Genomic DNA, 14,824 nt, shown 5'->3' with positions numbered 1-14,824 from the left:
CCTCCCTCCATCCTCTCTTTCTTCTTTCTATCAAACCCTATTAACTACCACCAGATATTCATTGCTAGTTAGGGAAAATCACATCTCTGGCTCAGAGGAAGAAAATAGAGCTTTCTTGGGTACGTATGGATCAGGGACTTATGACCAGAGGTGGTGGGTGGGTGGGAGGGCATTAGATCTTAAACTCTTTGTCAGGAACAATTACATTCTTTCTACCACTGCTGGCCTTGGATCCTTCTGTCCCAGCCCCAGCTCCAGTGATCTAAGGCTGTGATAAGTTTACTTCTGTGCTTGACAGGAGCTGAAGTTGGGTGAGATGTTCCTGCTTGGAACGCCAGGGTGTCTGCTGCATGGGGAAACAGAGGGCAGAGTCAGAACTTAGAATGTTTTCTCTTACGATCACTGTTAGTCTGCTAGTGGAATTATGCCCACTGACTGGAAGTAGAGCATATCATTGTGTTGTTGTTACACAAATAAATGTTGATCCTGGTGTGATAGGATATGGTCCATGTTATATCTTATATTGTCTAACTTTTCATAGATGTTACACACACACACACACACACACACACACACACACACAATTTACAACCTAATGGGTTTCCTTTGGATACTAACAAAATCAGAAAACTGATTAGTAAGAACTAGTAGGAACACTGAAGTTACTTTATTTGATATTTAGAACAGTAAGTCTAATTGGCCTGTAAATTCACTGAAGAGTGAGCTTTTAAAATTTTAAAATTTTAATCTGTAAACGTGAAATTAATGACATTTTTGATTCATCACTTTTCGTAGTGAAGGAAGCATTGGTTTAAATAAGAATTCGGTTGGGGTTTTTTGTTTGTTTTAAGAAAAGTAAATATTTACAGTCTAGATTCTGATATTTTAACTTTGTATTTAGTTTAAATCTTGCAACTAAAAACTGTAACATAACCAAGCACAAAAATTGTTCATTTTGAGCAATTTCTGCCCAGAGAAGCTTATCATCCAGCGATTTTGAATAACTTTGACCAACCGAAACATAGTCATAAACCAAGAAGTCAGCAGTTAAAATTTCTGATTCACTGGAACAGTTTTTATCAGTTGAGTAACTGAAATCCACGTATTTTATTACTATGGGAAAAGATCTTCATTCAGAATTTGCTTAATTTTGCATATGATCATAAACCTGAATCACCCAATTTCTTAGATTATAAACTGTTTAGAAGCTGTCATTAAAGAAATTGAAGGCAACAAAAGACAGGCACAACAACACCGAAAGGATATCTAGTCTGTTAGAAAGACAGAAAACAAAAATAACCGTTCTTTGTAGTAAAATGCATCGTGTTATAGGGTTTATGAAGAGAAATTCAGGTGATGGTCTATATATTCTCACTCTAAAGGCACAAAAACATACATGCTATGAGGGTCTTTTAAAATTTAATATTGTTTAAATAAAGTTGGTTTTATAACTTAAAGCACTTTACTTCATACGTTAACATCTGGAGAACATTGTCCTTGAATTATTCCCTATAAATGGTGTTGGCATATTTACACGCTGTCCAGGAAAGATGAGAGATAACATGTCTTAACCTTGTGGTTCTCAAACTCTTATTGTGAGCCCAGATCCCTTATTCAGGAGAGATTCTGACTTAGAATCCTGGGATGGAAAATAAGGCAAGGAAGAAGTATTCTGGGTCCCTGGGCCTGGTTGGTGCGCTTCCTACAATTCTCAGTGACATCTTAGGAGCCTCCCAGAGTCCCTGGAGCTCTGCAGGTGCAAAGCCAGACTGGAGCAGGAATTGTTGGTAAGGGAGGAGGCTTGTCCGGTGTGCTTACAAATCATAGCGCATCAGTGGTTGCCTACTGTGAGCAGAGCTGCTTTGTCTGTCTGCAGTGTAATCTACCCCGGGGCTTTGCGGATATTGACTAGACTGGAATGTACTCCAGTTTCCTTAGCATCACTGCAACTCGGATTGGCCACGTGACTCAAATGCCCCAAGCATTTTCTGCAGGTGGGGCTACCTCAGTGACCTCTACCAGGAGACCCGAAGGAAACAGGAGAGCAACCTGAATTTGCTTATGGGCAGTGTGCTCCTGAAAATTTGCAAACTAGAATCCTGTTATTGTTGCCCTGAGCGCTGCTGCTTCTGGTACTGCTACTCCTTGTTCTTCCCCCTCCCACCCCTCCTCCTCCTCCTCCTGTCTTTTCAGGAGTAGAGCTGAGACACTTTCCAGGCGTGTGGCTAGATGCTTGGGTTTCCCTTATCCTTTGTTCTTTGCAAAATCAATTGATTGTCAAACTTATTTAATGTTCCAGACCGTGTTCTTTCCTCAGGCAGAGGAGAGCCGTCTGCAAGCCGGTAACTAAACCTCAGTCAGCGGGTGTCTAGACTGCGAGTGGAGCTGCTGGAGGGCTCTGGGTGCCTCGTGGGAGGCAGATAGCACTGTGCATACCCCATGTTGAGCGCGGGGAACCGTCTGGGAGGGAGCAGGCTACAGCTGCGTTCCTGATACTGCCCCTTCCAAGGGGGTCCTTCTAATCTTCTTTGGTAGCAGCAATACCTCAGTTTTTGGCTCAAAAATTGTATCTCCACAGGGGAAGCCACACATCAGAAGAGGGCAGTGTGCCAGCAATCTATCCTAGCGCCTTTTCTAAGAATAAGGACTCAAGGCCTTTCACACTTGGATGCTTTGAGTCACTATTTCACAGATTAGCTTTGTTATATTAAGCTGCTTTCAGTGCTCAAGCCCCAAAGTTGCTCATGCGGACCTACCCTCTAGCCTGTGCCTCGTGGGGAGGCCTGAACATTCCTGGCAAGATTCCAGCTGTTCCTCTTTCACCCTGCTGCTCGGGTTTTGTTTTGTTGTATTTTGAATTTTTTTGGTTAGAGGAAAGCTACACCTCAAAAAGTTTTTTTTATTGTACATCGAAACTGGTACTGACCATCCGAGAGACCAAACTGTGTCATGTGGACAAGCGTGAGCTCGGAGCTAGACTCCTTGGCTCTCCTGTGGCCTCATTGTGAGATTCACGCACATCGCTTACTGCACCACAACCTTCTCACCTGTGCAATGGGAGTAAAAATACTACCGATTTCTTAGGGCTGTTGAAGGTTAAATGAGTTACTCTTTGTGAAGTGCTTGGGAATGCCTGACTCACAGCGAGTCCTGCACTCATGTTAGCTGCTTCTGCGCTATTATGACTCTTTATTGTTATTACCAGGTGGAAGAGTTAGGCTTGCCTTATTACTTTGCTGAAGATTTGGGGGAAGACCCAGGTCTTCCTGGGTAGAGATTCGTGCGTGGGGTAGAAGCCTAAAACGATTGGCCCCCTGGGATGTCGAGTCTTGGTGGTAGAGGAGGAGTGCCTGTTTTGAGCTTAGACCTCATTCTGCATGTTGGTTCTGCCGCTAAACTACTGGTGTAAAAAAGTATAAAGACAAAAACAAGCAAAAAACCATAAAAACGGATGTTACTAATGCCTACATTGTTAGGTTATAAAACTTAACAACGACAAAATAAAGAGTCTGGTTCATATTACGTGCTCAATATATAGCAGTTGGTGTAAGTATTATATTTTGGAGAGAAAAATCTAGCCGCCCTAAGTCATGGAGGTACGGAGTTAGGAGGTGGGTCAAAAGACTAAAGTTTGCCATGTTTTCAAATGCTTAAGATGATGTTTTAAATTTGCTTATGTTTTCCGTATTTATGTATACCCTCTTTAATGCCAGGGAACTTTTCAGAACAGACTGTTAATGTTTCTTCTTGTATTTTGAATTGGATGTTGTAGAAATCGGCCCTGAGGAGGAAGTGTGCGGTCTGTAAAATCGTCGTCCACACCGCCTGCATCGAACAGCTAGAAAAGGTGAGACAGCGCCACCTGCTGCACTGTTGGCCACATCGCAGGCATAGTGACCAGGTGTCTCTTCCTATTTCCAACTTTTTCAAAACCGTGCCCTTTTAAAAAAACGCAAGACCAACATTGTTACCAGATTAGTAATGGAAAACCAGTGCTTAAGGTTAATTTCCCCTATTGTTTGCTGAAGGATAATTCGATATCGTTTTATGTTGCCTCTTGGGAGGAGGACTGGTAAGGTTAGAGAGAAAAGCCGGGTACAAGAGAATTTTTTTTTTATAATGACAGACATTGTTATTCACCCCTAGATTTTTCTGCAAGATTTTTTTTTTCTTTTTTTTTTTTTTAATATTTTATTTATTTACTTGACAGAGATAGAGACAGCCAGTGAGAGAGGGAACACAAGCAGGGGGAGTGGGAGAGGAAGAAGCAGGCTCGTAGCAGAGGAGCCTGACGTGGGGCTCGATCCCACAACGCCGGGATCACGCCCTGAGCCGAAGGCAGACGCTTAACCGCTGTGCCACCCAGGCGCCCCAAGATTTTTTTTTTCTTAAAGAAAAAAATAAACTCTTTAAAATCATTGTACAGATTCGTCTGACCTTTGTGAGTTTCTTCTTCCTAAAGTGGCTGCAAGGAAGAGAGCCGGGCCAGATGGCAGCTCTCCTTCCTTTCTTGGGGCAGCATTCCGCTTGCACAGCACGAATGTGTGGGTGTGCTGGAGGCGACATCCCCGTGGTGTCTTGCCTCCAGAAGAGGTAGATTCTTTAGCGTCCATTGATCAGTCATTTGCGAGAAAGGGAAGGCTCCAGTCGTGAGTGTGTCGTCTGCCATCTTCCCTTTCTTGCCTCTCCTCTCTTTCCGCGCGTGAGTCTCTGTGTTATCTGTGTTCTTGAGCTGTCGTATGTGAATGTGTTGAATTGTTTTCATCCCCTGCAACGTCCATTATTTTCATGAACATGTTACCTATTGTTGCCAACTGCTGTTTTGTAGGGATGACTATTTATATATATATATATATATTTTTTTTTTTCTTTTTGCTCTTCCAACACCATTTACTTATGTCCTCCTTCATTTCTATACACCTTTCACTTATCAAGTAACTAAAGAAGATGTGCATGTTACCAGGAGACCTGCCTATCTAAAAGAAAGGCAATACTGAAGACTTAAAGAAAAATTTCTGTGTGTGAATCATCATCATCACATTAAATATTTCTCAAGTTTATGTTGTCCTACTTCTAAAATCTGAAACATAGCTGGGTGATTTCAGCTGCCTTACATGTTTTCTCTTACTCTTTATCTCTTTTTCTCAAGTTTACAGAGTAAGGGGATTACTGTTTAGAGATATGTTAATTTCATCAATGAGAATGAAGAGACATGGATTGGAGATGGAGGACCCCCTGTGTCTCTGTAGAATATCTAGGGTGATGATTTCAAGTGTTATACTTCATTCCTTACTCTTTGGGGTTTTTGTTTTGTAGTCTCTATACCTGTCACCATTGGCTTGTTTTGGTAAGTCAATCTAGTCTGGTGCTTATCCCTAATGTAATACACTTTTCTTTTTATATGACAGATTAATTTCAGATGTAAACCAACATTTCGAGAAGGGGGCTCCAGATCGCCAAGAGAAGTGAGTGTTTCAGAGCTCGACTTCAAATGCCACCTTTATTTCCCATTGATGCACTGGACTAACAGACATTCACCAGGGATTAAAAACCAAAGTCTAGCTCCCTCCATTCCACATCGGTTGCTTATCAATACATCAATAAATACCATGAGTAAAATCTCCCAGTTTCTTCAGCATGCGTATAACTGCCCTTTACTGTTCTCATGAAATGCATTGGGGAGCTAAGGTCTTAATGAGCAGGTAGGGAGGCAGTGGTAGAATTGAAGAGGTAAGAAGTAAATAACATTTTATTGTCTTACAGTCCATTTGAACTCCATTTTTCAATTTTGACTGCGTAGAAGCTATTCAGGGGGCAGCATAGTAACCAAGTATTTCCACACACACTGGAGCCAGATTGGTTTCCATACCCGTCTAGATGCTGTGTGATTTGAGGCATCTTACCTCGTCTTTCTGAATTGCAATGTTTTTATCTGTGAAGTCGGTATGTTCGTAGGTAGATGGAAGAACTACATTCAGCTCTCAGTCCTTGACCTCAGCCCAGTTGTGAAGACAAACAGGTAAACAGGAAATCACAAGGAGAGCAGTTGCTCTGTTAGTGGGAAGCAGTGGGGAGGACAGGAGGAGAGCTGCACTTTGTCAGATTTGTTCGTTTAGCTCTTTTTCGAGGAGATGGAGCACATGTGGAAAAGCTAGAGAAGGTGAGGTAGTTGGTAGAGAGTCTCAGCCCTCCTGTGTTATCCTAAATAGTCTAGCTCCAGGTCCCAAATTGCACTCCTCAGTTGGCAAAACAAAAGGCTGCAATGAATAGAACCCATCCTTCTTAGAACATAGTTTAGCCGCCCAGGTGTTACCATTGTGTATGGTGCTGTCCATAAGACAAAGTGTGGTTGTCATTTTTGTGAAATATACATTCTCCATTTCATTTACATTCCCAGTAAGATTATTTTCAGTTCCACATACAGATTTAGCCCCTTGGAAACCTTCCCAGCTGGTGCACTCCTCAAACTAGCTCTATGCACTGATGAATAGGCGAGGGAGGTAGGATACCAGAGAAAGGGCTTCCTGGAGGAGGCGGCAAGTAAACTGAGATCCAGAGGAGTTATCTAAGTGAAGGTGTGTGTAGCAGAAGGACAGTTAGGAGGTGACAGCCTCCTAGACAGAAAGACCACATGCTCCCAAGCACAAAAATGAGAGAGAACATAACAAGTACGTGAAATCCAAGAGATAAGCAGGGGCTAGGCCATGAAGGCCCTTGTACACTATGTTGCAAGTTGAGTGTTTTATCAACATTTTAAAAAATTAACAATTTTTTTAAAGTAATTTATTTATTTGAGAGAGAGAGAAAAAAAGGAGGGAGGGGGAGGGACGGAGGGAGAGGAAGAGAAACAGTCCCAAGCAGACTCCCCGCTGATGCAGGGCTCTATCTCACGGCAGTGAGATCATGACCTGAGCTGAAATCAAGAGTCGGATGCCCAACCGACTGAGCCACCTGGGGGCCCTGGAGCATTAGACTATTTTAAGTAGAATATATTATTCTGACTTCAGTGTGGAGGGAATACCATATAGTTCAAGAGCGGCCATATTGGAGTCATGGAGAAAATTTAAGGGACTCTTCTAGTGGTGATCTGAACTATCAGTAATGGTTCTAGTAATAGAATAGTAATATCTGTCTTCTCCTACTGTGTTTGGCCATTATGTCAGCAATAGGAAGGTGATGGGTCATACTTAGGGTGAGGAAAGTGCAAGAAAAATGATAGGCTTGTGGGTACCCTCAGTGCCGCCCAAGTGCACAATAGCATTGGCCAGAAGATAACTCAGAACCCTAATGAAGGGGAAAATTAGAAGGAATAGTTTTGTGTTTTTAAGATGAACTAAGTGAATTTTCAATGGGGGATCCATATGTCCACGTTTAGCTCCCTGTCTTTTAATTTCTCTCTTTCTCTCTAGACAGATAGTTGTGATTGTATGTGCCATGTTGTAATGCAAAGGGTTATATATATTTTTTTGTTTTTAGCAGCAGTATCACTGGGTAAAGCCACGCCCTCCTCCACAAGTGTTTGGAACACCTGCTCTTGTCTTTGTAACAAGAACTTGATAATTTCTACCATTCCTACATCTTCAACTCTCCACCCCTCCTATGGATTATTTCCATAACCATAAACATGGTCTGACATCTCCCCTCTTAAATATAAACAAACAAAAATATTTCCTAACCACCAACTGTGTTTTAACTGCTGTTCGATTCTCAGTTTTGCATTCATTGCTAAACTTCCAGAAAGTGCTGTCTATATCACTGTTCAGTATATCACCTCCCCATCATTTTAACCTGTCCTCATCTGGTTTCTACTCTGTCCATTCACTGAAATTGCTTTTTTCAATGTTGCCAGAATCTCGCAGATACCAAACCCATTAGATATTTTTCTGTGCTTATTTAGTCTCTCAAATAAACTCAAATTATTCAATGTTCCAGCCTTCTTAAATATCTCTCCTGTCCTGATGTCTTTCCTAATTTTCCTCTTATTTCTTTGGAGAATCCTTTGCATTGTTTCATCATTCACTCCCCCTGATTCATACAGAATTCTCTAGGCATGGTACTTGGCCGTATTTTCTCTCTGTCCACTCTTGCTCTCTTGTTGGGAGAGCTCATCCAATTTCTTGGCTTTAAACATCATGTCTGAGCTGATAACTCCTAACTTTACAGTTCCAGTCCACACTTCTTGGAGTTCCATTTGACATGTCCCTTGAATGCATCATTTCATCTCAAACCTAACACATTAAAACTAAATTCTTTATGAACATCACCATAAAAACTATTTTTTTAAAAATTCTTTCACACCTCAGAAAATGAGATGGCCCTTGATCCAGCTCCTCAGTCAAAAAGACTGGGGGATCATTGATTCCTTCTCATGTATTCCACACATCTAATTCATTTGGCAGCCCTATCGATTTTATTTATAAAATATATTTCAAATCATCTGCTCATCTCCATTTCTGTTGTCAAACAAGAAACCCTAGACTAAGCCACCATGATCTCTTTTGACTACTGCAGTAGCTTTTTCGTGATTCCTTCATTTTCCCCTTTAATCCATCAGGATTTAAGAGAGTGATTTTTTATTTTTTTTCAAGATTTTATTTATTTATTTGACAGAGATAAAGACAGCCAGTGAGAGAGGGAACACAAGCAGGGGGAGCGGGAGACAAAGAAGCAGACTTCCAGCGGAGGAGCCCGATGTGGGGCTCGATCCCAGGACTCTGGGATTATGCCCTGAGCCGAAGACAGATGCTTAATGACTGAGCCACCCAGGTGCCCCAAGAGAGTGATTTTTTAAAACAGAAGTCAGATCCTGTAATTTTTCAGCTTAAAATGCTCCATTAGTTTTCATAGCACTTAGAGTAAAACCCAAGTCTTCATCTCAGCATGAAAAGCCCTGCGTAGTCTTGCCCCAGCCTACCTCTCCAGACCCATCCAGCTGCCGCATGGACTTTCGATTCTTGAGACATGCATTCAGGTATTCCCCACCTTCAGATATTTATGTATTTCACTGTTGTCCTGGAAATCTCTTTATGGCTAACTATTTCTTAGAGTTAGGCCTCAGCTCATATATCACCCCCTCCAAGGTCTTCCTTGATGACTTCCTCTGAATAGGTTACACGTTGTTCTTTATCAAAGCACCTTGTTCTGCCCCTTTCAGAGCACTTTGTATGACATAATTACCTATGGGTATTACTCATTTGCTTGTTTGTTGTCCCCCTGAAGTGTAATCTTTAGGAAGTCACTCATGGAATTTGTCTCAAACTCACTGTACCTGGACATAGAGGATGTGACCTGTTGACTGGAAGCATTTATACAGAAGTCAATTTCTCCCCCAATGCCTAAGAACTCTTATTCTAAGAGGACAATTTGAAGGTGAAACTTATGGTAGGCTATGACTCACTTGAGATTCTTAATTAAGAGACCTTGCATAGTTTACTGAATGTCAGTGAAAGAACAGCCACCGTAGAAGTAGTTTGGCTGGGTTCAGATCATACCTCTGTTGCGTTTCCACTTAATGGCATTGCCAGTGTAGGGATCTAGAGCAGGGATTGTTAATCGTTGTACCTTGAGCTTTGTGGAATGTCTGACACGTGGAAGTTTGTTAATGAACATTGGTAGAGCTCCTCTAGGTGGAATCTTTCTGGACCTCAGTTTTCTTAGACATAAGCTATATAGATTGGGTTATAATTTCAAGATTCTTTCACGCACTCTATGAATAATATTAGGAATTGAAGTTGTTGTTTGAAAATAAGTGAGCAAGAGTGTTATGTATTTCTGAAAACAATACCGAGTATAAACCCTGAAATAATGTATCACTGAGATTTTAACACCCATAAGTAATAGCCCTTTCCTTGCCCAGTACTTGAAGATAGTATATGCATAATTCAGAGATTATTGATGAACAATAAAAAGATGTCATGGTGTTAGAAGCTTTGCTTTGCCATCTTTAACAGCAGTGTGTCAACACTCACGTTTGCAGTGTAAGGATCCCGAGTCTAATTTCAGCTCCATAACTTTGGAGATGTGAATAATAGGAAAGAGTGTGAAAAATGAAAGTGCTTGAGAGTAAGGATTAGAAAACAGCAGTGAATTTACAGAAATTGGGTTTTTCCCCCTGGCTGATATGGCAACTGATGATCCCCCAAAGTGATAAGTACCTGAGTTGATCATCAAAAAAAATTAGGTTGAGAATTCCATTCCACTCGACACGCATTTATTTGGATGTTTGTTCGAACTGTTAAAGCAGTGATAGAAGGAATTTCTATTAGGCCTAAGAAGATCTTTTCATAGTAATGAATCATGGAACTTTACATCAAAAACTAGGGATGTACTGTATGGTGACTAACAAAACATTAAAAAAATTATTAAAAAAAAAAAAAAAGAAGGATGCTTGACCTCTCATATCAGAGCTCCACATGGGATGCAGTTACTCAGTTTCTTCTCAAGGAGTGCTTTTGTTTCAGTTACTTTCTCCATGCCTTAATTTGTGACCCAATTTCTAGGAAGAATGATATTCAAAATATTTAACAACTTCCTGAGTCATATAGTAATATTTAAGTAAACAATTTAAAAGTGTTCCCTTATATTCCCTTAACAGATTAAACTACATGGTATTATAAATCTGCTTACCAAATGACACATGCTGCAACCTAAATGATTCATTAAGGCAGTCTTATAATTTCTAAATAATTGTTGATTTCTGGAAATTGTTGGTTTAATCTTTTGATTAGATCTGTCACTAGTGAAATAACCCCATGAGTCAGCCCTGATTTCGTAGGCAATTGCATCAAATTCTTCCAACATTTCCCTCCTTAAATTGATAGTCATTAGGTGATTTATAATCTCCATAAGCAGAGAATTTCCCTTATCATCAATGACATTGTTCATTTTCCCACAGCTTTTGCTAAACTAACAGCAATTACAGTAAATTTTTCTCTCTTACAGTATTGTCTGACATTCTTGTATATTCAATATTTCTACTACTGACTGTCATTGAAATCATTTCCTGAAGGAGCTTGATCCCGAGCTCTCAGAGCAGAGGAAAAGCATAGCGACACAGGGGTTCAGAGTGTAGGCTCCGTCTCCAGACTGCCTGGGTTTGAATCCTTGCTCTGACCCTTGAATCTCAAGTCACCACTAAATACCTTTGTTTTGTGATCTCTAAAAGGAGGACCATAATGATAATTCAAACAGAACCCTCCGATAAAGTGCCCTACAACGTTGTGAATTGAGACATGGTGCAGTTGGCAGCTGGCCCAGTCCTCCCAGCCCTCTTCTTAAGGCAGCAGTGGGCTAGAATTTTCATCACCTGAGTGGATGGAAGGCTGAGGGGATCAGCCTCACCTGTGAGGCAGAGCGGTGCAGGGTCCAGCAGGTGGTATGGACCCATATAACTGGACAGGTTCCTGACTTGCTCACTGTTCTGAGGGCCACAGCCAGCCATGGGCCCCAACATTGTATGATATTGAAACTTGCACAGCCCAGTCTTCTGAGTGTGCTGGGTTCGGGCGGGGTGGGGGAGGGATCCTCGTGGCATTGCTCAAGCAGCATGATTTGTTTTCGAAAGAGAGCTCATTGGAACAGAATCCCAGAGACCTGCCAAAAATGAACATTCTAGCTGCTTAATAATGAGGGGGTAGAAGTGATTTTCAATGTTGAGGGGGTGGGGTGGGGTGGGGTACTATGGCAGTTAAGGAGGAGCCAAGAGGATGGTAGGGGAACTAAACTAATTTATCAACCAGTACAGAAATATTTCAGTATTTTAACGACTCATGGGATTTTTCTGGTACATACCGACTGAATAGCACCTCTACTTATAAAAATTCTCATGAAAACTAAAATAATTATTACATTTAAAGCGTTTTTTAAAAGTGGCTGACACACAGTTAGTACTCAAAAATATTATTATTAGCTTCTTTCTGAGAACAATATAAGAATTGTGTCCTTGTTTTATTAAACTGCCTCAGTGGGAAAAGCAAGACAAAATTTAGACTAATTAGTGGGACCATTATGCTTCTTTATATCTTGTTGTAGTTAAAAGACCATTATTCCTCCAGGATCTTTGTTTAGTTTTAACTTGAATTGATTTGACATTAGAAAGAGAAATGGAGGTGGCATTTTAGATAATGCTCATGTTTGTTAGAGGTATTTTTGTCACTCTGAGTTTCATGTGTCGATAGAACTTTCTTTTTTCGTCAACACTGATCTATTTCCTGTATACCTAAAACAGGTAGGTTTTATACATGTATACCTAAAACTGGCAGGCAGTAGGCATCTAGTAAGTACTTGCTGAATGACTGGATATATATTAAAGGGCCTTTGAAAGGGAAAATATAGGCTGTGGCCTGATGATAGACATGTCAGTGTCAGGTAAAATGTGTTTTCTCAGAAAAGAGCAAGAGAAAAAAAAGGAAATATTTTATGTATATCGGTCTAACAAGGATGAGTTGTATGTAAGTTTATTTGTGCCATTGGGCCTAAAGACAGCTTTCTCTCCTATAGTATATCCTAACAGCAGTGGTAATGGGGCTCCTAACTCCCTGCCCGAGGAGGGATTGTCTATTTGGGAGGAAAAGGAAGTTCTGTGTTTCCTGTGGCCCAAGATGAGAATAGACTTTGAAAGCTGATCTAGTTTCTAGAACCCAAGGACAGTTTAAACACAATGTCATTGTACAAACATCACGATGGGCCCACAACCCTTGCCTCAGTCATCTTTCCCCTTTAGCTTTTCTTTCCCTTCGCTTTCACTAGTGAAAAATTCTCCTCCTGGATGTCCTGAATGAGGAGATCTGTTTCTTTCTGAGAACCTAATTTCTTGAAGTTCTTTCTAACACGGATGTTTGGTGTGGTGCCTGCCTGGGGTATATAACACATTAAATACATATTTGTTTTTAAAAATGGATATTGCTGCTTTATCTTATCTCCCTCACTGTTTTACGTCTCTGAGGGGATTTCAGTGACCTCCCACTCTGCACAGCGTTTTTCTGGGAAGGAAGCAGAGTAAGAGCATTATGGTGTGGCCATGAGGAGCACGTGGAGGGAGGGCACAATGAATGGCTTCTGCAAATACGAAAGATCACTGGGCATGGGAATGGTTTCAGTTTTCCAAGAGGAATCATGTTTATTGTTAAATCACACATACACATATTTGGTTTTGTGCTAATAGGGGCTTAGGTTATGATTTATGGGAATCTATATGCTTAAAATATTAAAAAAAAAACAACTAATAACGGGGTTGGCAAATTTAAACGCACTCATTTAATTTTGTTTTCCCACAGAACTTTGTGCGTCATCACTGGGTGCACAGGCGTCGGCAGGAGGGAAAATGTAAGCAGTGTGGTAAGGTAAGGGGCCCAGCACCCCACAGCCATCGCGGGAGGCTCCCCAGGCCTTCACAAGCACCCGAGGTAGATGAGTCCTCTCACCCGAATCCAGTGCTCAGTACGTCTCTTCCTTTCTGAAAGGCCTTATTTCTCCAGGTCCCTTTCCTCAAGAGGTGTTTTAGTGGTAGAACTCACTGCAAGAGGCAGGGGTCTTAATCCAGGTATTAGCACATTTTAAGAGCAATGGATACACTTTCATGGTGAATTTCATTGTCAATGGTTAAAAAAATAACGCTTCTTATTTTGCTAAAACCCCCTCCTGAGGACCACTGGCCTGTCACACTCCTGGCTCAGCAGGAGCAAATCCGTGGCTTGTTGAGAAGCACAACTTCTGTTGACACAGTATTGCGGTTGAGCAGAACTCAATAGAGGAAGGACCACACAGAAGCAAGAAATGTGTTGCTCTCTTAGGACGCTCTCACGTTCCTGGAAAGAGATGGCCTCCTCACTTTGTGGCTGATTATGTCTACTCTCTCTCTCAGTGTGACCGGAGAAAGGGCTCTTGGGGTAAAAGGCCCCTGGGAAAAGGAAGGGGGGAAAGGGTGGGTCCTCAGGCCACATGCTATGAAAATCTCCATAGATTCTGCATGTTATTGACCCCAACAGATTTGGGTTATGGCTTTTTTCATTGTACAAAGGTCTACTTTCGGAATGTAAGGACCCTGTGGGAAGGTTAAACTGGTGGTGAATCACACTACAAAGATTTTTTATTTTTTTTAAATCAATAGTAAGCTGGACTCAGTAAAGGGAAGTTTTGATTTGGTGAAATAAGACAATTTGGAAGACTATATTCCTCATGAGCTAATTCCTAATTTATTTATTCATATGACTTTTTTGGCTGGAGCACTGGAATGAGCTGACCAGCATAGCATTTTTGACAATAGAGGGATGCAAGGAAATGTTGGCTATCTGAGGTAGGAGTGTTGAGTGAGTGAGACTTGGAAAAAGTTTCATGAATTTTGCTGTGTTGACCAATGCTGGAAAGAAAATATCATATTGTAGCATCAGTTACCAACTTTTTATTTGGAAGGCTACCTATCTCTGCTTCAAGGGTATGGCCTTCCATTGTAACTGGTATTATCGCCTCAGTTCACAGTGACCTTTAGCTGGTTCCTTTCTAGCCTGTAAAGAGGACAGATATGAAATAGGTTTAAAGGGGAAGGAGGTAAAAGGAAGATGAGGAGGAAGAGGAAGGGGAAGTGGAACAATTCTTACTAGCATTTTACATGGTGAGGGAGAAGGAAGTCAGCCCTCTCCTCTTATATGGCCTTCTTTCATTGGGTTCACCTACCCTACTCTTTCTGGTGTTGCCCTGGGGCTTGTGGACTTTCCCTTGCTTAGTAGATTGTAGACTATCTTCAACTTTCTCATGAGAGAGAGAGAGTGTGTGTTTGTGTGTATGATAGAAGAAACAGGTATTTAGGCATAGCCAGCTTTGAAGTTAG

The 14,824-nt window shown here is 41.2% G+C and overlaps 1 protein-coding gene across 1 annotated transcript in view; it reads left to right on the top strand.

Moving 5' to 3' along the window:
* DGKI (diacylglycerol kinase iota) overlaps positions 1 to 14,824 on the top strand; it is a 402,958-nt gene that overhangs the window by 172,747 nt on the left and 215,387 nt on the right. Inside the window, exons 4-6 of the mRNA XM_034647002.1 lie at positions 3,773 to 3,847; positions 5,409 to 5,465; positions 13,275 to 13,340. Coding sequence (XP_034502893.1) covers positions 3,773 to 3,847; positions 5,409 to 5,465; positions 13,275 to 13,340 — 198 coding nt within the window. The remainder of the gene's footprint in view (positions 1 to 3,772; positions 3,848 to 5,408; positions 5,466 to 13,274; positions 13,341 to 14,824) is intronic.

Source organism: Ailuropoda melanoleuca, chromosome 1, assembly GCF_002007445.2.
Source record: "Ailuropoda melanoleuca isolate Jingjing chromosome 1, ASM200744v2, whole genome shotgun sequence".
Classification (NCBI taxonomy): Eukaryota; Metazoa; Chordata; class Mammalia; order Carnivora; family Ursidae; genus Ailuropoda; species Ailuropoda melanoleuca.
Note: the sequence above shows the minus strand (reverse complement) of the source record. Positions and strands in the feature narration are given on the sequence as shown.